Genomic DNA, 21,473 nt, shown 5'->3' on the forward strand with positions numbered 1-21,473 from the left:
CAATACAACCCATCACTATCTTCATATACAACTAATATCGCCAATAAATCTGCTGTGCCATCATATTTCCCATATCAGTGGTGATGGCCAATTTATTATAGGGCCCTAGACAGTTCAAACTCTCAACAACACAGGGGTTGATATCATCATAATTCCTTCTCAGTATGACAAATTGCTTGTAGCTTTTTGACAAATTCTGTCATCAGGACATTTGTCAAGTGAAGTGATTCTTATTAAACAATTTCTTCTCCAAATACAGACAAATTAATTCTGCACTCTTTTGACCAGACCAGTTACTTCCATTTTTTTTCCTAAATAGAAGGATTTTTTTCCTGAACACTTGAGATTATCTGATATCGACATTTGCACAAAAATAATCATTTAGTACACGGAATAGAGACCTGTGAGAAATAACAGTCTATCCTTGCCTGGGGCCTGCTGGACCGCCTTTGCATCAGCTTACTTTATTATAGCAGTGTACATGTGGGATATCAACTTTTTTCATGCCCTGACTGACAGAGATGAATCTCAAAATTTTAGCACTGAATGAGCATGGCAAACCTCTGCTTACTTGTATTTCCCTTAAGGGATTTCCTGGCCAATCATATGTTCATAAATAATAACAGATAGCTTTCCTGTGTTAATTAAAACCCTAACTTTGTCACAATTCTTGTTAATATTTTATGGTGCAAACTTATGAATAACTCATAATCTCTCCGCACTGTTATTAAGCTAGATCTTACGTATTTTTCATCAGATTGTTGGCTGAAAAGCCAGCTGTAGAGAATTTATATGGAGAGCTCGTTTCTGATCAAAGTTCTCAGGAGGTTAATCCTTCAAGGATAATAACACTAAGAAAACTAAGAAAAGTTTATATACATCAACAACCAATTTTTATTTTATTTCATTTTATTATTTTTTTTTTAATTTTATAAGTATATTAGGTTTGGCACTTTATCCTTACATATCTTCTCCAAGCCTAAAATGTTTAAGAAAACTCAGTATTGTTAAACATGACCTTTCTTTCTGAAACTAACCATCTCCTTCTATACCTCTTATTTTCCCATTTAAATTGTTTGCTCATCTGATTCACCTATTAACGCAGTATTACAAACCCTTTCCACTTCATCAATTTCTCTACAAGGTAAAGTCAATTTACCACTGTGTTATTTTTCAAACATTTTGAATTTTTTCCTGTTTTCATTATCATGTTTCCAGAAAATATTCCATCTGAAATAAACCTCATTAAAACCAAACAAATAAAAAAATGACTCATTTCCTTCCACAGAAGACACTACTATCTTTTCTTTTCAACATTTTTGTGTTTGTTTGATGTGTGTAACAAATGCATGTCAACCTGCTCCTTTCTCCTGCCCCAATCTAATCTTCCTTCCAACATTTAAAAGAATAGCAACTGAGGTTGAATTTTCAACTTCTGACTTGCCTCAGTTGAAAAGAAGTCTACTGTTACTTAACCTCCAAAACAGATAATCTACCTCAAAATATGGTTCTTGCCATTAAGATGAGAGGCGCAGAACAAGAATGTTAACATTCGCAAGAAGTGTCAGGCAAAAATATATTTGAGAAATGACATCATCAAAAATATACTTAAAAGAGAGAGAGAGAGAGTGCACTTCTCATTCCAGTTTAAGTGGTAATTTTATAAACAGTAACATCCCTGTTGCCTGAAATCAGTGCTTACATGGTTCAATTCACCGCATGCTTTGTTACAAATCATAAAATAGACAAAAAATGTTTCAAACATTTGACCAGATATTAAAACAAGGCAGCAAAGATCATGACTTTCTCTTCTCTTCTTTCAGTGTTTAGTTTTTTTATGAAAAAAGAAAATTTTGTATTTATGTCATGATTTTTTTGTTCTGTCATACTGATAAATAACATATTCATGATTTTTGCCAATACTAGTTTTGTTTTATTTGAAGAATATATTTGTGTGATATCTCCCTGATCTATGAGTTGCTCTTCTATGTTATACAATCACTTGGCCAATAGGCAATTCACCCTCGACTTCCTCCACTAAAAGGTAGGTTAGTTTGGTTTCTATGTCCATTTAACAGTGAAAATTGCCCATTTATACAAAGCACTATGGGAAATCACAGCCCCATAAAAATCAGTCTGTGTATTAACAGCTCAGATCAGCCATTTTATCAGCATTGTCCATATGTAACCTTATTTTTCAAAGATGCAAGTGAAATAGATTTTTTAATGTATAAATGGATGGTTTTTTCTATTTTTCAAAAAAAAAAAAAAAACAGAAGTGCCTTAGCGTACAATGTATAACTAGAAATATAACATTGGCTTACATATATGTATATTTGACATAACAAATTCTTCAGCTATGAGGAGTTCAGTCACAATTCTACTAAATAAGTTTTTTAAACAGTCAAAGTCAATATCTAAACAAAAGTTCTAAACCCAATAACTTAACTTCTTCTTGTTTGGTCAATATCTTTAAAATTAAAAGTTTAATGACTGATTTGTTAAATTTGTTCAGTTAATCCAAAGTGTCTAAGAATTATAAGAAACCACCTGCTCCAGCAACACTATTTTTTATTACACAGAATTTTTTTCACATATATATATATACTACTGCATATTACTATATGAAATTATCCTTATTTCTTGAACAATTAATATTATATCTAAAAACATCTGTCATCACATCATTTCACTTAAAGAAGCATTTTGTTGACTTGAAATAAAAGGCACTTTGTGTCACATTGTTAAGGTTTTTCACCTTTAAAATCCCTAATGTTTCTTAGATGGAAGACATATTTGTCAGCTCACATTCTGGGCTTAGATAAGACTTATTTAAATCTGATAATGGTTACTTAAATAGATATTCAACATTCTAGAATTGAAGACTGTAATGCCAGAAATTTGTTATGCTTTCGCTTAAATGTGACCTACAAGTTTCTAGTAAAGTGCAACATGTTTTTAGCATATTAAAAAGGCATACTTTTATAGAAACAGGCACGTAGTCCAATACTAGTACCATCTGATATTTGTCCTTACATTTAGTTCATGATAATTAACCATTTTAAATCATCATTTCTCCATCCGTCCCATGCCTATCATGAGCTATCAAGTTGAATGTATGCAGAATATGCATGTTAAGCAAGACCAGATTATTCTATGTTCTCTATTAAAATCGTATTTACTTCCAATATAATCTTATGTCTTTCAAATGTGCTGTTCTTTTATTCTCGGCATTTCATGTTACAAATGTACGTAAGTCAAGTGCCAGGTACATAACTGCCCTTAAGATGGATATTGGGTGTTACCATCAAAATCAAAATTCTAATGACAAAAAGATTTGAGGCATGCCTAAATGAATGGCCCAGCAGACCAAAGTCAAAGGGCGGAACTATCTCTTCAAAATCCACATAGAATTTCAATTTGTTTAAACTGTAGACAATCACTGAACTTTAACAGACGTTCTTTTGAAATGAATTCCACATTTTATGAGCCACCCCAGAACTTGATATCCCATGTGCATCTTATTTTTTGTCATTTTGTCAACTTTTTTTTTATTTCTAAAAAAAAAAATCAAAATAAGCTGAAGTAGCATCTGGGTAACTGGAGAAGAAATAATTTGAGTCATTTCTGCATTTGGAAGAATTTTGTCGCATGATAAAAATCCTGGTATGTTTTCTTCGTTAACCAATGACAAAGAAATGAATACAAGCAAAACATGGGGATTGTCTTCAAGACTAAACCTATCACAACTGATTAATTTTTTGAGTCTGGAATTCCTCTTATTCATTCTGTTTGCAGATAAATTTTGCCCAAAGACCTGAAATATGTACCAAAGATAAGATGCCACACCCACCACCCATTACGCCATTAAAAAATTGCATCAGGGAGACAAGGATACACCTACTATCTGTTTCCCCAACATCCACCATTACAGAAAAACTTAAAGCTGTAATCACAACTCACACCCATTGTTACACACATTTGTGGCTCCTAGTTTCAGTCCCTCTCAGAATGATATAAATGGTGGGCCTGTCCTATTTCCCACCTCCCCATCACCCCACCCCCCACCTCCACCCCCACCCCCTCCTCTGCCACATCTTCAAGACAAATGACACTCAGCAGATTCAAGCAGATGTATGTTTTTATTAATCTTGAGATTTCATTTCTATTGCAAAATTCTGAATTAAAAATTATGGCAAATTACACAGAAATAAAAATTTGAGATAAATTTTGACTTTTTCAGCAAATCTAAAAAAAAAAAAGAAAAAGACCCAAAAAGTAGGCTGTAGTTATATCTTTGCCTCCTCCCCTCCCCCCCCCCCCCAAGCTTCCCTAAAGTCTCCTAAATGTAAGACAGTACCTGTGTGTGAGCGCACGTGTATCTGCAGAGCGCTGTCACTGCCGAAAACTTTGTGACAAAAACGACACTTGTGTTTGAAAAATGGGTCGTCGCTTGCGTAGTGAGACCTTTCCATGCCCACGGTGACATTTGGTGGTTTACCTGCAAAGACAGGCACATGGAATTACTTGAATCATAATGATAATCAAAATAACAGATATTATGAAAATGGAATATCCTTGTAATTTAGTTTAGTGTTAATTTATATCATATTCTTTGAGAAATTTGGCTATATTTAAAGCAAAGACAGACATACAAAGACAAACAAAACAAATTAATAATGCAAAACATAAATTCTAAATTGGCTAAGTTCTTTCACACTTATAATAAAAGAACAAAGACTCCTTGCCAAAATTGATCATATGATTATATTTCATGTCATACTGGTCAGCAATTCTTGTCACAATCCTAGCAGTGCACGGTTTATTAGGAACAAATTGTTCATCTGAACATGTTAATATCGACTACATCTCATAGGATATTTGAACATGACTCGAATTCCCCCAACATGTATCAGAATGCTAACACACCAGCCCATATCAGTTTTATATCCACCATCATATCCCAGATGCATGAGCGAATTAATCCAAGTGCAAACCTTGTAGGCGGACAGTTCACGGTTACTTGGAAAATGAAATGTGAATAAAAACCAGGAAGATGGATTTATCCGGGAAATATTTCTGGGACTTCTCCAAAGGAAGGGTCTCTAAATTGCTATAAAACTAAAGATGTATGAGCAGGTTTGATAAATGTTGTGCAATTTCATCTACTTCTGCCATTGCTTCCCGAAACCCATTCTCAGCACAGTCCTGAATATCAGAGAGGGCAATAGGGCCATGTCAGCCGAGACCTGAGGGGCCCTAGGGCCTAAAAATACAAGAAAATCATCCACAGGCATCTAAACTGGGCCAAAATACACCAAATGAAGTCTTGGAACATGGACGCCCATGAGTGGTTTTTAAAAATTCATCTGTAGGGCATGGGCATGAATGACCTACACCATAAAATGGATTTTGTCTATATCTATTATGTAAAATCTGACTTTTTTATGTCTGCAGAGTGATTTCAGTTGTTCTGAGTGGACTGTGATCTGAGCAGTGCCTAATGGCCTGGTCAAGATTAATTGATTTTTATTTCTGCCACTGTCTACGAGACATAACAAGCTTTATAGCTAGCAAATTAAGAAATATTGCTAATATGCTGCAATCCAAGAATCATTTGTTGGCTTTTTCAACATTGGGTGCACAATAATAATCACTATTGGTCACCAGCCAAGATGTACACCAGCAAAGTTTCTGTTGTTCATAAATAATAAGATGATTTTTTATTTCTCCAGCATTCTTTTTAAATATTGACATATTGCAGAAATACAAGTATGAATGGTCATTTTTCACTAACAAAGTATGTGAAGCTGTTTGTGTTATGGCAAGTGATAAATCACTAAACTGTAACAGTCCCTATCGTTTCCCAATATTTTCTCATGTCTCAAAACAAGGTCCCAGGATCATTTGTTTACTAAAAATTCAGAAATATTGCAAAAATATGACTTCATAGATTTATCTTCTTCCCTTTATTCTTTCATTTAGTCTGTAGTGTTTGCAAGCAAGGTTTGCTGCTTACATGAGAAACAGAGAATGTAAAATATGTCTTGTCCCCCCTTTATTTCAGTTAATTTCAATAAATTGCAGCTTTCCTTTCCTAACAACCAAAAGCAGATTCATGTTCTCACTTACCAATACATATTCTCACTGAGAAATACAATAAAATATAAATCTTCTTTCTTTTCAAACTTAAGTAAACATATACTGACAAATTAAACAATGTACTTACAAGAGTTAGGTACAGATTCTATTGAAACAATTGTGTATGTTTCTATTGCTGCTAAAATTTCAAAACAGTTACACAAAATCATTTAAAACCCATTTAAAACATGTTTGTGTTTCACAATGACGAGAGGTAAGATAAAAAAAATTATCAGAATTTAAAAACCTACTTTCAAACAGTGTTTTGAATCAATGAAGGGGGTGAGGCTAACATTGGCCATTTGAGTAAAAAAAAAAACAAACAAAAGCCTTTTTAAAATCAATTTTAACAGACTATTTTACACCAATAATTAGTTTCTATGCCTTTCACAGCAACCTTTGCGACTTGTGAGTTGCGTGATGCAATTAGTGCAATAATAATACCTTTGAGAATATGCAGCAACAGATGATGTCAAGATAAAACAACTATTAATCTGGTATTTGTCCAAGTTGGCATAAATTGACAGTTCTTGCCGGTTATCTCGGGGTTGTCACCAAAATTCAGAGTTTTAAAAAAGATAAGACTTTAAACAGTCAACATACATATAAGGGTGGGCACTAGAGTAAACATATTATTTGGAATCAAGAACGGTGAAATTAAAGATATTTAACCACTGTAACATAAGACAGTTACTCTATGTACAGAATGTCATTTTTGACAAGCTAAACCTCCTATGGCTTGTTAGAAGTTGACTGAATGGATGATTTTTTTATTCTTCTTAAGTTGCATTAAACATGCAAATGGTTTCAAGTGTTTTCAACTTCTTTTTAATCCACGAGGACATTTTCCTGAAAATGAATAATCTGGGTGGTTTCCATGTCAAGTATGAGAGGAGCCAAAGTTAGTTTATCTGCAGAATGCATTTCCAAAAGGATAAAATATTTTACATTTGATATCTGCTTTCATAGGTTTCAAAAGTTCCAAATGTCAATATACACTCTTTTGAGGATTTTAATCCATTTATCAACACTGTGCCTGTAGGCAAAAAGGAAAAAAACTGATGACTTAGAGACTAACTGTGAAATATGTCACAAAAGTAACAAGACAAAATCATTTTAATAACAAAAAATTGCCAAATACAAAATACTCTTAACCATTATTAAAGCAACATTGTATTTTCTGTGAGTTTATTCAAACAGCACAGACATTTTTCTGAAAATCAAATTTTTTTATTCTTATTTATTATTCTTATTATTTTTTTCTTTCAGTCATCCAGTAGAATTAGAATAAAATTCTGGAACTTATGAAGCAAAAAATTTGGCGACCAACTGATGTATGGCACTTAAAAGGTGACCAGTCCATCTAGGTCATTATACAGTGAAAAGTGCCAGGGTAAAACCGCAATGCTGGTTGGTAGGTTGGTCATTGAATGTTACCATGTACATTCCAGAATTTGATCTACATGTGTTCCTGTATCAATGTTCAAAAATGTTTTCTATATAATGCAAATCCTCCAATGAAAAGGTAAACATTAATAAAATCTAAAGAACACAGAGACTCCTCAAGACAAAGCTAATATATGACTTCGATCAACTAGTTCAACTCAATGTGAGCCACCTTATTTAAATATAATCAAATCACCAGGATTTTTCTGGGATTAGTTATGAACTTTTGTGCTTAAGTATGGATTTATACCTTGAAAAGCCATTTTTCAGCCATTGGTATTCTAATGCAGCTTTATCTCTGCAGGAATGTTGTTTGTTTATTGGTGTATACATGTCCAGGCTGAGGAAAAAAACATACGATCCAGTTCACACTAGATTTAGACGGTTCAAATATGAATCCACTTGCATCAGAATGACCTTGTTCAAACAATCTTAACTCCAATGAACTCTGTTTATAGGTTGCATTCTATTCCTTACACAACAGATAAAAAGTATGCCATTGGACTTAACACTGATTGGACCTGGACTTCTCTAAAAATTACCTTTCACTACGTAAGTTGGACACATTCAGTTGAGAACTTTCTGGGCACGGTGTGAATGTGCCCTACACTGTAGATTGGCAGTGTTGGACTCCTCAGACAATCCATAAACAACACAAGCAATATATACAAGAATTATTAAAGCTAGAGGAATGAACATAGGTTAAACCATCAATGTAAACTATGGACTTGTTTTCTCAGCTTTTCTGAATATGGCCCGAGCATGTGAGCGAGATGTCAGTGAAGAAAAAAATTAATTTTTCTTTGTTCCCACCATTTATGTTTTTCATATTTCTTCATTTACTTTTCGTGGCAGTAAAATTCCTAAAATCATGAAAAAGTTTGAAAAAAGTGTGTGTGTGTGTGTGTGTGTGTGTGTGTGTGTGTGTGTCCGCGCCAGTATGCCCATCTGAGAAAGAGAGATAGATACAAAAAAAAAAATACAACACACAAAATCAGTACATCACAATGCGTGTATGTGGCAATATATGAGCTTCAAGAGGAAAATACAGTTAATAGATAGAAAGGCAATTAAGCAAAGAAGCAATAAAAATCTGATTTTTGTTTTCATTCTTCAGCAGTAAAAACAAGCAAGTAAGCAGACATTCCAACTGAGCCGGAAAACACCTTGCCATTCCACCTCTTTCCACAGTTCAACGAAATACCATAAAGTTCATTTCTCTGCAGATATAATTTCCTTTATTTCACTTATTTCTCTGGGCAGAGATTGAAGATGGATCCATAAAACTCCAGGTCAGCCATAAAACATTCACATTACTCAGGAAGGAAGCACTTGGCACTAATTTGTAGCCACTGAGTTATGGGTCAAATAGATCAGCCATTCCCATCCATGCCAATTCGGCAAAGAATTATGAATATTTCTGAGACTGCTTCAACAGAAAAAAGTATATACTACAGAACCAAAGTGTTTTGCCCAAACTAAGTTAAAGACTTCCATGTACAGCTTATATGTAAAAGGGGGCTGTGCTGATCTATAAGAGTCTGGCACAATATGTCAGACTGTCGTTTTCAGTTTAAAAAGCAATTAATAATACAGTTCCTTTAGAGAAAAAAATATTCGGGGTCTGGTCATTTTTAGTAGAGCTTTTCCTTCTCCCATATGATTTTTTATAATAAGATATGTTCACTAAAGGTGGCAGCACAGGTCCTATGGGTAATTTGAGCTCATTTTGAACCGTGTTTGTTGAAAGGTATTCTATGCCCTGTTGAAACCTAGACAAATGTCAGTAATCAACATTTTAAAACAATTGAGAGCCCTTCTGCACTAATACTTGTAGATGCTTAATAACAATTAGATTTTCGACAGCCTCCCACCAGCCAGGGATATTTGTTTAATGATAAATCGCACATGGGAAATAAATTCACATGACAGTAATAAAATGTGATGTTTATGTCTTCTACACATACCTCCCCTCATCTCAGGTTTATGAAATATATATATCATAAAATGACTCAGAACACCCAGGCCTTTGTAACAGCACACCAAACAAAGCAATTTATAACTTCTGCACACAAGATTTCTTTCATGCTTAAATTTCACAGTTGTAAACTGAGTTCATTTTTTTCCTTACTTTGAAATCTTTCATTAATCCTCTTACGGTTTTTTGAAGAAAACAGGTCATGCCAAATAACATAGCAACCTCATATCATTTTAAAACAGAGAGCTTTTCTCCCTTTGAGTCATTAAAATCAGGTTTCCAAAATAAAAGGAAAAAATCAACATAAGTATACTGTGCAGTACCCACAATTATATAAACACAGACAAAGACGGCAGACAATGTAATTTTTTTATCTCTCGGCTCTGTTCTCAGCAGTAAGTTCTTATTAAATTTGACGAGGAACACATCAGTTGAGCATGAAACTGCTGAATTTCTGCGGTGGCAGGTCGGGGCCTGTGATTGGCCTACTGCAGTTTGAGCAGCGAGACCCAACAGGGCATCCCATCTCTTTGCAACCTACCAACTAGAAACAGAATGCATTAGATAAATTTCACAGCCATACACCACCCAGGGCCTCAGTTCAACCACAGGAGCCTCTCAACATGGGTTTGTATGTCATCCTCCTAATTATCCATGTTACTGGCCCCTGGCAAGTGTAAGAAGCCCCAGCATGGGCAAGTCAATAAATCTTTCCAACACCATCAAGTGTAAACATGGGCCCTCTTGACTGTGTGTCAGTCTATATAGAATACACAATCATGGAATAGAATATACAATTATGATATCTACGGCCATAATCGGTATGCTCTCTCAATCGATAAATATCTTCACCAAAGAAAAGATCCGGGGTCCCTTAAACTTCTCATCTTGTCAAATCTATCAGAATCTGCCACAAACAGAGGTAGAGTTTCTTCTATGCTTGGAGGACATCAAAGAGAAATGGGACAAAAAGCTTGTCAATGATATTACACCGAGGTTGCGATCTTTATATTGGGATTATTTTCTACATTTTGCCATCAGGACAGACTTTAGTTCTTAATAAAGTTGCCCACTTTGAACGGATCAAAGAGGGCCTCGGCAGTGAGCCCCTATTACGTTACTTTATGAGTTATGCCAGTGTGAACACTCAAAACCACCACAAAAAATCAGCCTGACTGTTAGCATTAAGAACCAATGAAACCGACTGAAAAACGATCCTCAATAACATCTGCTGAAGCTTGGCCTCCAGATAAAATATCAAGATTTAAACCAGTTATTCTTGAATGGGTGAAAATATTTCTCCAAATTTTCCAAATCAAGTTACTTGCTATTCTTGCCAAAAGTCACCATGGTGGAAAAATTGGCATTACAGAAACCATAAGAGCATCACTGGATATATACATTTGTACTACTTGAATTGACTTCACAAAAAAAATCTGCGGTAATTCTTATCAGCCTTCAGGCTCTACCGAACCACCTAAAAGTCACCTAGGATTTATTAGATAAACAAAACTTTAATTTTGATATACAGGCATTTCAGGGGCACAAGAACCCTCATAGAGTTTTAGTCTGCGAAAAAAGGATGTTAAATCAGAGCAAATCATTGGATAATTTAAATACACTGCCACTGAAATACGCCCAATAACAAACCTTGTACCAATTACTGCTGAACTGCATTTAATTTTTTTCTAATCTCTGGTTTATATCTTTTACCAGAATCTCCTATGAACTGTGCTATTTTTTCGGGATTTTTTTTCTCGGCTAGTCTGTTATTGAAGTTCTTAATTTGACATGTATGCCAAGACAAAATTAGAGTCCAGAGAAAGAAGATATAACTTCTTTTAGCTGCCAGACATTACAAATGGCCTAATCGTTCTTTTTTTCATGCTTTTATTGCCTTTTGCTTTCTTTACCTCTTATTCTTTTTTTCTTTTCTTTTTTTCCCTGTGGTTAGATAAAGATTAAACTTTTGAACCTTGACAAACAAAGAAACTGACCAGTAGTTACAGAAGTGGCCCAAATCCACTTATTTTTGTAGCTAGGCCGGGATATAAAACAAAGAAAAAGATCAAACTGTGACAGAACCTTGGACATATCCCAATTGGTCTCTGTTTTATCTAAATGCTTTTTTCCCCCAACAATACGAGAATACACCATCAGACAATTTGTAATGCTATTTAAACACTCAAAGGGGATTCACTAATTTGGTCATTCAACTGAAGCTGTAATCAGCCATTAAGCAAAAAAAAAAAAAAAACAAGGTAAAGATGAGAGAGAGAAAGAGCGAGCGGTGACATGAAAAAGAACACATATTTAGAAACAAGATGCACAGAAAAAATCAGAGTCACAACAGCCAGGCACTAATACAAATAAACAGATAGAGATCTTTTAATTATCGAAATATAATCAAAGCAAAATAAAGCCATACCTTTTCGCAAGTTTGTAAGCTCTCTAATAAATGGTGAAGTAATTGGCGACACTGTCGTAGACACAGTCTGGGGTTCGTTCTTGGCAAGGAATGGGTTAGACAGTGAAGATATTATGTTGCTCATGGCCGACGAGCTCGAAGATGACTCCTTCTCTTGGGTGGTCACTATGGTGGTGCCATTAATCTGTGGTACCGATGAGGCACCTTGAGGCAACGAGGCACCACTGGGTGTTGCCACAGAGGTGGGTGGCAGGGCGTAGCTAGGACTAATATTTGGGTTGAGAGCACTAGCTGTCAGGGCAGCCATGGCAGACTGCGAGGGCGACGTCTGCCCATCTGACTTGGCAGGTATTCCCGTCATGATCTGATGTTGTAATTGTTGGATCAGAGTCAACTGTATCAATTGCTGTTGTTGCAGAGAACTCAAGGTAGCATGGAGAAACAGAAGATCTGAGGGATTAGCATTGTTCTCAACAAACTGTGAAACTGCAGCTTTGGTTCCTTCGAGGGGTTCCAGCTTCACATTGTTGCTAGGCAACAACGAGGTCAGGGAGGGTTGTGTGATGGGAGGCCATCCGTACTGAGGTAGAAATCTGCTGGAGATGACGTCTTGTTCGTCCAGGTCAGACATTTTGATTCCCATATTTGATAACTCGTCCACATCATCTTCTTCCATGCTGTCGTCCATCTTTGAAAATTCATCTTCTGCGTCTTGATCAAATTCCTCATCCAACAAGTCTTCGTTGTCATTTTGATTTTGGTTTAGTTTTGATTCTGGGTCTTCTGACATGGCAGCTGCATTCATCTCCAGCTCCATTTTGTCATCTTCAGAAATTACACTGCTGGTGCTAGAGGGCGCCAAAATCTGGCTGTTGTCATTCTGTTTCATGATATTTGCTTCATCTGAGTCTTTTTGATTTTTATCCTCGCCGTCTGCAATAACGACGATTCGTTTGGAGCTACAGTTCTTTTTGTGAGTCAGGAAATCTGACAGGTCGTAGAATTGTGCACGGCAGATCCCACAGACGTGAGCATCATCAGTTTCCACCACTGGAGACATTTCACCATCACCTGAAAAGATGAGTGAAATTCTATTAAATATCTTTACAAGAAAATGTCAGCTCAAGCCTCTTCCTGAAAATGACACATTCAAAGGAAGTGCAGTGTTTCAATTTTTCTATTCCAAATTCAGAATGTTTTTTGAAGAATTGAACATAACTTCATGCGAAAAAGCAGCAATCTGCATACCAGTTGCAAAAGCTGCCAAAGAGATCTCTAAACCCTGTAACACTTAACAATATACATGTACTTATAAAGGAGTGCCTTCGAGATCTTTGAAAGCACTCTTTCAATCCTCTCATATGCAAGGATATTTCTTGGCCCCAACTGGCACAAAATGACACAGGTAACATTTCATCTGCTTATTTGAATATCAACACACATTTAATATTTTAAGCTCATTTTCAATAAAACCTAAATGTGATAATTTCTCCGACTGATGTCTCTTTCTTAACCATCAAAGGAGTTTTATGGAAATAATATTTTAAAAACATTTGATTTAATTTGCATTTAACTTTTACCTCAAGTCTCCATCAAAGCTACCAACATGTGCTGAAAATAATGTGATGTCATCCAGCAAAATGGACGTTTGATGTCCCTCTTAAGGCAACCCTTACAGCCATTCTGAGGTTTTACCATCACAAATGAATATATTATTAATGTGAAATTTTTGGCATGTGCCAAATTGTTCATTATATTCTCATTTCTTTGGGGCTGTTATTGCAAAAGAGAGGGCCATTTAGCATATAAGATCAATGTAATTGCTTTTTAAAACTCTACGAGTATTAATCATCTGCATAATTTCTTCACCTAATTCTCAAATGCATTACAATAAGACCAACAAATCAGATTAATGGAAAGTTCTTTATTAAAGTTTCCTACATTAAGTTTATAGCAAAAATTGAGTTGTTTCTACACTGAATCAACTCTTTTTTATTTACAGTTCTTGAAAATCTAACATAAAACATTTAGTCTAAGAGTCCAACTATTATTTTTATATTTTCTGTATTCTACTTATATGTTTAAAAAAACTTGTATTTATTCAACAAAACAACTCTTTTTTCACACTATGAAACTTAACTTAAAAACCATCTCAATTTGTTTCAATAAATGAAATGTCAAATATCTGTTTGCTTATATGTTTTCAAGCATAAAGATAAGATCTTGAACACTTCATTACTTTTTTCAAATTTTGTAAGTTATTTTTCAGTGCCTGAGAAGTCCTTGGAATACTTTATTTTGATATTCAACTGAGAAGAAGTTTTTCCTGTGTTCTCAACTTTCATAGCACAATACTGCAACCATCACCATGATATTTATTTTCACTGTTTCAATCTAAAGAATAACCCATTAAAACAATGAAGGGGATAATAAGGAAGACACCAGTTACATGATGTGCAATGCTCAGCAATATGACAGTCTGATTCTACTGAAATTCCTTAATCATCCTCCTCTGCTGAATCTTAGACATTTCCTTACCAAAATAAAATATCAAAATTTTCAATTTACAAGACAGATCAGTAGCCATTAATTTTGTTTTTTTTTCCTAAAAAAGTGGAGTTCTTTATCATCTTATTTGAACCTACAGGTTAAATTTTGACTGAGACTCAGAGAAGCAGTTTTCTGTACAAAAAAGGGCAGTTTTTCCACTCCCCCCCCCCCCCCCCCCCCCCCCCCCCCCCCCCCCTTCTTACAGGACTGCTATATTAGTAGAAATAAGTCGGGATTCCAGTTTTATCTTTCAAATACACGTGGCTCACCACATCAAAGGTGCTGGCATAGATGACAAATAACCACACCAACATTCATAACACATCTGGGAACTCCTCAAAAATAATAATCTATTCCTTCACCTTTTGCAGATTGAAATAATATAATCGAGTCGGTTCATGGTTGGTTCAAGTAAAAGAAGTACAATTTGTTTAATGGATAAAAATTTGCCGTTCCTTAAAAACAGGAATATTATTTATTTTCGTAAAGTTGGTCAGAACAAAAAACATCCAGTTGATACATATATATGTGTATTCTGGAGTGTAAGTGGACTTTAGAAGTGTATAAGAGCATTTATGAGGAGGAAAATATCTTTTATGCATTTCTACACTGATAATTCACAAGAAAAGAATAAAACAAAGGGAGTGAAAGCTTAATCCAAATAACAATTGTAAACATCATTTTTTATTTGGATGTCTTAAGAGCATCTATCCAAAAAAGTACAATAAGTCAACCACCAAAAATCAGTCAAGTCTTGCAAATCTGTTTCTCTTTCCTCGGCAGCCTCTGTTTTCACTCAGAGACTGTGTTCCTGGCAAGAAGTGAATCAAAACAGACGCAGTCTATGATCATTCTCACCTTTCTTTACGCAATATTATGTGTGTTCGTTGACACGGTAGCGCCCTTTGGCAAAATTCAAATGAAAATAAGAATAGGGGTTCCTTTTTTTCAATCTGTTTCCACTGTGTCTATACCCTGTTATGCAATTTCCAGACTGCAAGATCGTTTACCTGATCTTTTTTTCTCTTTTTCCATTTTTTAATCTATAGATGAGATTCAAATCACTGTGGTCTGTTAAAACAAGGAGTCATTCAAAAGGGAAATAGAGAACAAACATTTTTATTATGTTTATTTAACAAAAAATGGTTAAAAGGCACTATTCCAAAAAGAACAATAGAAATAAGGAAACTTGGAAATAAAGCCCACACTTTAAAACTGAAAGTCACTCCAAAGCAATTCCAACATTTTTCTGCCCTCCAACATTGTCCATAAAACAGATTCTCCTTCAAATTTGGGGGTATTGTTATGGATTTCTAGGTGGATCACATGCATTCTCAGGTGCTGTGGGGCTTCCATTGTTCTCCTCACACTCTCCAATATCGCCCGCTTCTTCACGCTCATGTACCAGCATAAGAAATAGGGCATTATTTCCTGATATATTCTGATCTCATCAGGATTTTTGAAAGGCATTTAATATTTTATCTCCCAACATACAATAACCAGCATTTTTTTAAAAAGTTCTTTTGATACCAGCAACCCTCCAGATATACCAGGCCTATTGTTCGTTAAGCTTAAATCCCGTCATTTAATACCCAAACCTGGCATACCTACTCCCCAATACATACTTACCTAATTCATATTTTATTTATATTCATTTTTTGACGGAGTTTCCAATTTCTCCCCCATTAAAGGGGTGTCAGTATAATAAATTGCCTTCTTCGTCTCCCGCTGTTCAGGGAAAACTATAGGAATCCTGCAATGCATTGAAACATCGGCTTCCTTTTAAAATTAATATCTGAAACCTGATTTACAAGCTTATCTATCATTGGTCGTGCTCAATGCTGCCCTGTGAACCCTATCGCAGAGGTTGGAGCACTGGGAAACATATAGCCTTGAAAAGGTAAAGACTTATTGTTCCCGACACTACCTCACGAGCCCTGGATTGCTGTTCAAACTGACGGAAATGCACATGTTAATAAACCAGTGGATTATACCGTTTGGGTGGATAGTTTGCTATTTTCCAGTTGCATGCCCTTTACCAGTGGGCAAAAAATCATCCATTCATTTAACTACTCTTTATACTTATTTTCATTATCTTAGATATTACAGTATTGTTTTACAATCCTTTCTTTTTCCATTATATTCATTTCTTTTTCTTTTTTTCTGTTTATCTGTTTTACTTTCATTTGTTTCTTATTAATTTCTTATTTGTCTGTTTGGTTCCTTATTTACTTACCAATTAACCTCTTGGTTTGGTAACAAGTTTATGTCCATTTTTTTTCATTATCATTACTATAATTGAATCACACACACTTTCAACTGTCTTTGGGTGTAGAAACCTCATAGAGATCTCTGAACTATTGAATGTGAGTCAGGAATGCTTAATGTCTTGAAAAATTTTATCCAAGGTTCACTTTAATTCAAATATTATTCAGTTCTTCAAGTTGCTTTTATTATAAAATTATTCATTACAAATGTATTTGTGTGTGTGTGTGGGGGGGGGGGGGGGTGGTTACTTATTGATTCCAACAATCCTTCCTTTCTATGATTACTTGAAGTAAAGATAAATTACCAAAATAATTATTTTTAAATTTTATTTTTAATTCAAGGCAATGGAGGAACTCCATGGCTTCAAAATACTTCAGTAAAACATATTTTTTAATCAGATTTAAAATGCAATCCCTTCATTCATTTAAAAATCTGTTCCTAAAATTTTCAACATTTTTTTTTCTTAATTTGTTCAGGAGAAACTTAATTCACTGCAATCCCTTGCCTTAATTAAACTGTGTGTGCGATCTGAAATTTCACTGTTTTTCATCCAAGTACTACAGATTAAATGCCATTTAACATGGTACACTCATGTGGTTAATTTTACAAAATTTGTTTTAAGTGGCTTTAATTCAACAGAAAAACATTTCCTCCCAATGCCTTTTAAGAATATATGTGAGATTTGACAAAACTTCTATTGTTGTAGATATGTGTCCTTGTTTCCTGCTACAATATATCCCACATTACATCTTAATGCAAGGAATATCTATCTATTTATCATCAAAGTACACCATTTCCCCCCTTTATCGGGACAAATTTCGAGGTAATGCTGAGCAGGGATAAGGTCACATTTCACAATACAATATACCATAGTCTTTCATTTTAGATTAGTTATGAGGCTACCTCATCACCGAGTTTATCACTCTAATTGCGCAGTGGGTCTATTACAGCCAACCGGCCTCCCCGTGGCAGGACAGTTGCTAAGATAGGCAACAAGGTTGCTAAGAAACATAATATTCCCTACAATGTCACTGTCATTGTAAATTTGAAAGGTAAACCAGTAGAGGGGGCAGGGTTAACTACTTACATATGGTAAATTGAATGAAACTTGATTATCCCATTGATTTGACAATACATGAGACGGAATAATTACAAGGGTTTGACCTCAGAGACGATCTTAATTCAAACGTTACTGTCTTCCATACTTGTCTGTATCGCTTTTTCATTACCCAGAAAATCATATCCCCCTGAAATCTTAAAAGCTTTGGGGAAAACGAATCAATAGAAAGCATATTTTAAGAATGCTCACGGCGGTCGTCTAACAATATCAAGAAATAGCTCAAGTTCCCTTAATCTAATAATAGGGCGCATCCTAACTTAGTTAGCCAGTGTAGTTCATTTTATGAACATAGGGGAATTATTAATATTCGTCGCAAAATGGGATCAGTGTCCCATCGCGGTATTGTTGTTCCCTATTATCCACGATGTACCAGTTGGATTTGCAGAGTCTTTAATTGTGTTTGTTACTTAGTCAAAAACAAGTCCAGTGGACCCCTACAGAAGCCATGTTACATTACACACAGTAAGCATCACAAAGGCCTCGCTGTAATGTATTTAGTTAGTAAACCAGGGTCTCCCCTTCTTAAATATTTGAATACATTTTTATAAATTCCCTAAGGTGATCATTTTTCAAATAATTCAATGGGAAATGTACACAAAGCAGACTAAATTAGGCTTGGCACAGACAACACATAAATACATTTGTTCATAGGACAGGATGAAGATCCTGGGAGATAAGGACTCCGCATCTTATCAAGGGGAGAAATAATGAGGAGACAACAAGCTTTCTGGAAAACAAATACAAAAAATGAAAGGTGTGAAGTGACAAGTACACATCCACATTCATCTGTGGGTCCACCATGAATCCAACTTTTGCTGCCCCGAACATGAAAATCACCAATTTTCCATTGATCATCCTCTAAAAGGGAAACAAAAAAGGTATCAAAGGCCTAGATTGTGTATAAACAATGTCAAAGCTTATGACTTCCAATATCTGAGATCGTGCTACTGTCTCCAAGACAAACCAAATATGAATATGCCTTGTGCGTTCCGCCACAGTATTAAGTCAATATTGTCCTGCCAATCTTATATACAATTTTAATACCCAAGTTTTGTAAAAGTCAGGAATCTCTGTTGAGACTGTAAATATGTGCCTAAGCCCTACAATGATAGCAAGCCTTTCATAACGGTGTAATGGAATATTAAATTAAATCTTTACTTCCAAATTTCCCATTCATCTGTTGTTAAATATGTAGTCTACAGTGTCGTCTGCTGGATAATGTGGCCAATTCAGATGAAAACCAAAATTTACATTAATTTAATTTGCGTCTTTGGTGATTTGTTTGATCTACCTTCACTTTTCAAAATGTTGTGATGATATGAATAATACAAGTTACTCTCTGCCACTTGTGAATCTATAATGGCAGGAAAAGAGGTCTCGGGCTACACATCTCTTTGCCAATATAACTTGCAAATATGGAGTAGTTTTCATGTTTTAACAAACATTAACTCAAGTCCAGCAAATCTCATCTCGTATTAGTTACATATTTGAACACACGGACAACATGGTTTTGGTTTGAACAGTAGACTCTGTAGTGTAGGGACGTTGTTTATGCACAATAAATGGTTTCTGTCTAAAGTTCTCAGCTTTGTGTTGTTACAAGTGCTCATAATATGGGCTACATCGTCTAAAACATGTGGTAAATTATTTCAAATATTGCGCAGTTGATAGTTTATAATTTCTTAGCCTAAATAACATTAATCAGCAGAAAGAGCACTGCTTTATACCCATTTCCTCAAATACAAAAATACACCAAATATATCATTTTTTTCAAAAGTTAGTTATTAATTTCTTTTACGAATGACCACAGGACACATAGTGTATAAAATGAAAAGTGGTATTACTGAAAATAAAAATTCTGCTCAACAAAAACTGAAACTCATATAGGTACAGAGCATTACATGTACTTCTTTTGACTTACAGAGGGCAGAATTTTGGAATGATTTTTCAACAAAGCAAGCAAAACCTACCAAATATTCATATATACTAATAAAACTTGACAACATCTTTTCTCCTGTTTCTAAACAAGAACCATCATTTCAGAGCACTAAATAGGTAATTCAGAAAACTTACATTCAGATAACAACATACATCTTTTAACTCTTGTCTACTTACCCTGTGCCTCACTTGGCTTGAAGTGATATCAAAATGAGTTCTGGAAGACGCATCAGTGCCTTTAATTGCCATAATGAATTAATTAAGCCACATGCCTTTACGTACCTCTTCCTTGAAAAAATATACAAGCACACCTGGAGTCACCACTGTATTAGTTAGTGAGATTAGGGTCCTTAAAAAGGGGAGAAAGGACATAAGCAGTAACAGTGCTCCTTCATATAATAAACTTTAGCAAGAAAAAGAGATCCAATTTACTTTTGTTTTTCCATCATGATCACCAAACCAAACATATGCTAGGTTTTATTTAAATAGGTTTTGAAAGTATAACTTTTTTAATTCTTCAAAAGTGATTCTAAAACAATGGTTTTATAAAACTATCTCTTGTTGTGTTCTATGATCATTTTTTATCTGTTGTTTGGTATTTTGGAGAATTGGTTTAATACCTGTGGAGTCTCTCTGTTGACCAATCATTTATCATCAATCATTTAATTTCTAAATAAATGAGTCTCAAGGAATATATTTGCCCTTCAATCACTGCAAGCAGCTTAAATCATGTTATTGGATTTTAAAACATTTCCACGACTTGGGCAGGGAATGACAAGAAACTTTGGGATAACATTTCTTCCTGTGTACATCTTTAAGCTGTAAATCTATCATGCAAGTATACACTTTCAGTTTAAACAAATCTTCCGAAAAAACACAGTAAACTTTCTATCAAACTTTGCAATTTCAGCAGCTGAAGTTTTACACACACATACACATACTCACAAAGGTACAGGTAAGTTGTGGGCAGCCACATGACTGACATCTTGAAAGCTCTGCTTTTAAAAGTGTGAAATGCAATATGTTGTCTTCTGTTTGCTGTACAACATCTGTTCCCCTTTTGGGAGGCTTGGCATCCCTTAACCCCATCAAATGAAAAGTTACACCCCAGGTACATCGGAAATGTTCAAAGTTGTATATAAACTCCTCAAAATGATTCAATCCCTGCACTTTATAAGAGTGTGAAATGCCACTGGAAGATCATGTGAAAAGTAACATGAATTTCAATGCTCTAGTTAGAAATTTTTTCAATGATTTTTTTTTGTCTATAGATAATAATGAAATGATGTTATTTCTCTCTGAATGGCACTCAATTGATTTGAACGGAAGGCTAAGTTTTCTGAAAGTTCTTCCAGGTCAGTACCTCAATTTTTTTTTTTTTTTTTTTTTTTGACAGGAGTCAAGTTAACAGGGAAAATCAAGTAAAATTCAGAGTAAAATGTCTTCTTCTAAATGCATGATAACATATATTAAACATACATGACACACCCCCCCCCACCCCCGTCCCCTCTTCAAACCCCATCAAACCTTTGATGACACGAGGATATCTACCTTTTCCTGGGTACATGACAGGACAAAAACCCGCTATGCAAATCCCAACCAGT

General features: G+C 35.0%; 1 protein-coding gene across 3 annotated transcripts in view; it reads right to left on the reverse strand.

Annotated features, from left to right (window-relative positions):
* The window catches only part of LOC106163162 (sal-like protein 1), a 45,289-nt gene that overhangs the window by 8,166 nt on the left and 15,650 nt on the right, over nt 1-21,473 (reverse strand). For 2 of the 3 annotated variants that reach the window (XM_013540675.2, XM_087012080.1), the window contains exons 2-3: nt 11,994-13,064; nt 4,361-4,501 (exon numbers count right to left, since the gene is read on the reverse strand). In XM_013540675.2, the coding sequence (XP_013396129.2) occupies nt 4,361-4,501; nt 11,994-13,064 (1,212 nt within the window). The remainder of the gene's footprint in view (nt 1-4,360; nt 4,502-11,993; nt 13,065-21,473) is intronic. The other variant, XM_087012081.1, reaches the window with a different exon arrangement.

The sequence above is a fragment of the Lingula anatina genome, chromosome 4 (genome assembly GCF_051362555.1).
Source record: "Lingula anatina isolate TDL-2025a chromosome 4, LinAna3.0, whole genome shotgun sequence".
Lineage (NCBI taxonomy): Eukaryota > Metazoa > Brachiopoda > Lingulata > Lingulida > Lingulidae > Lingula > Lingula anatina.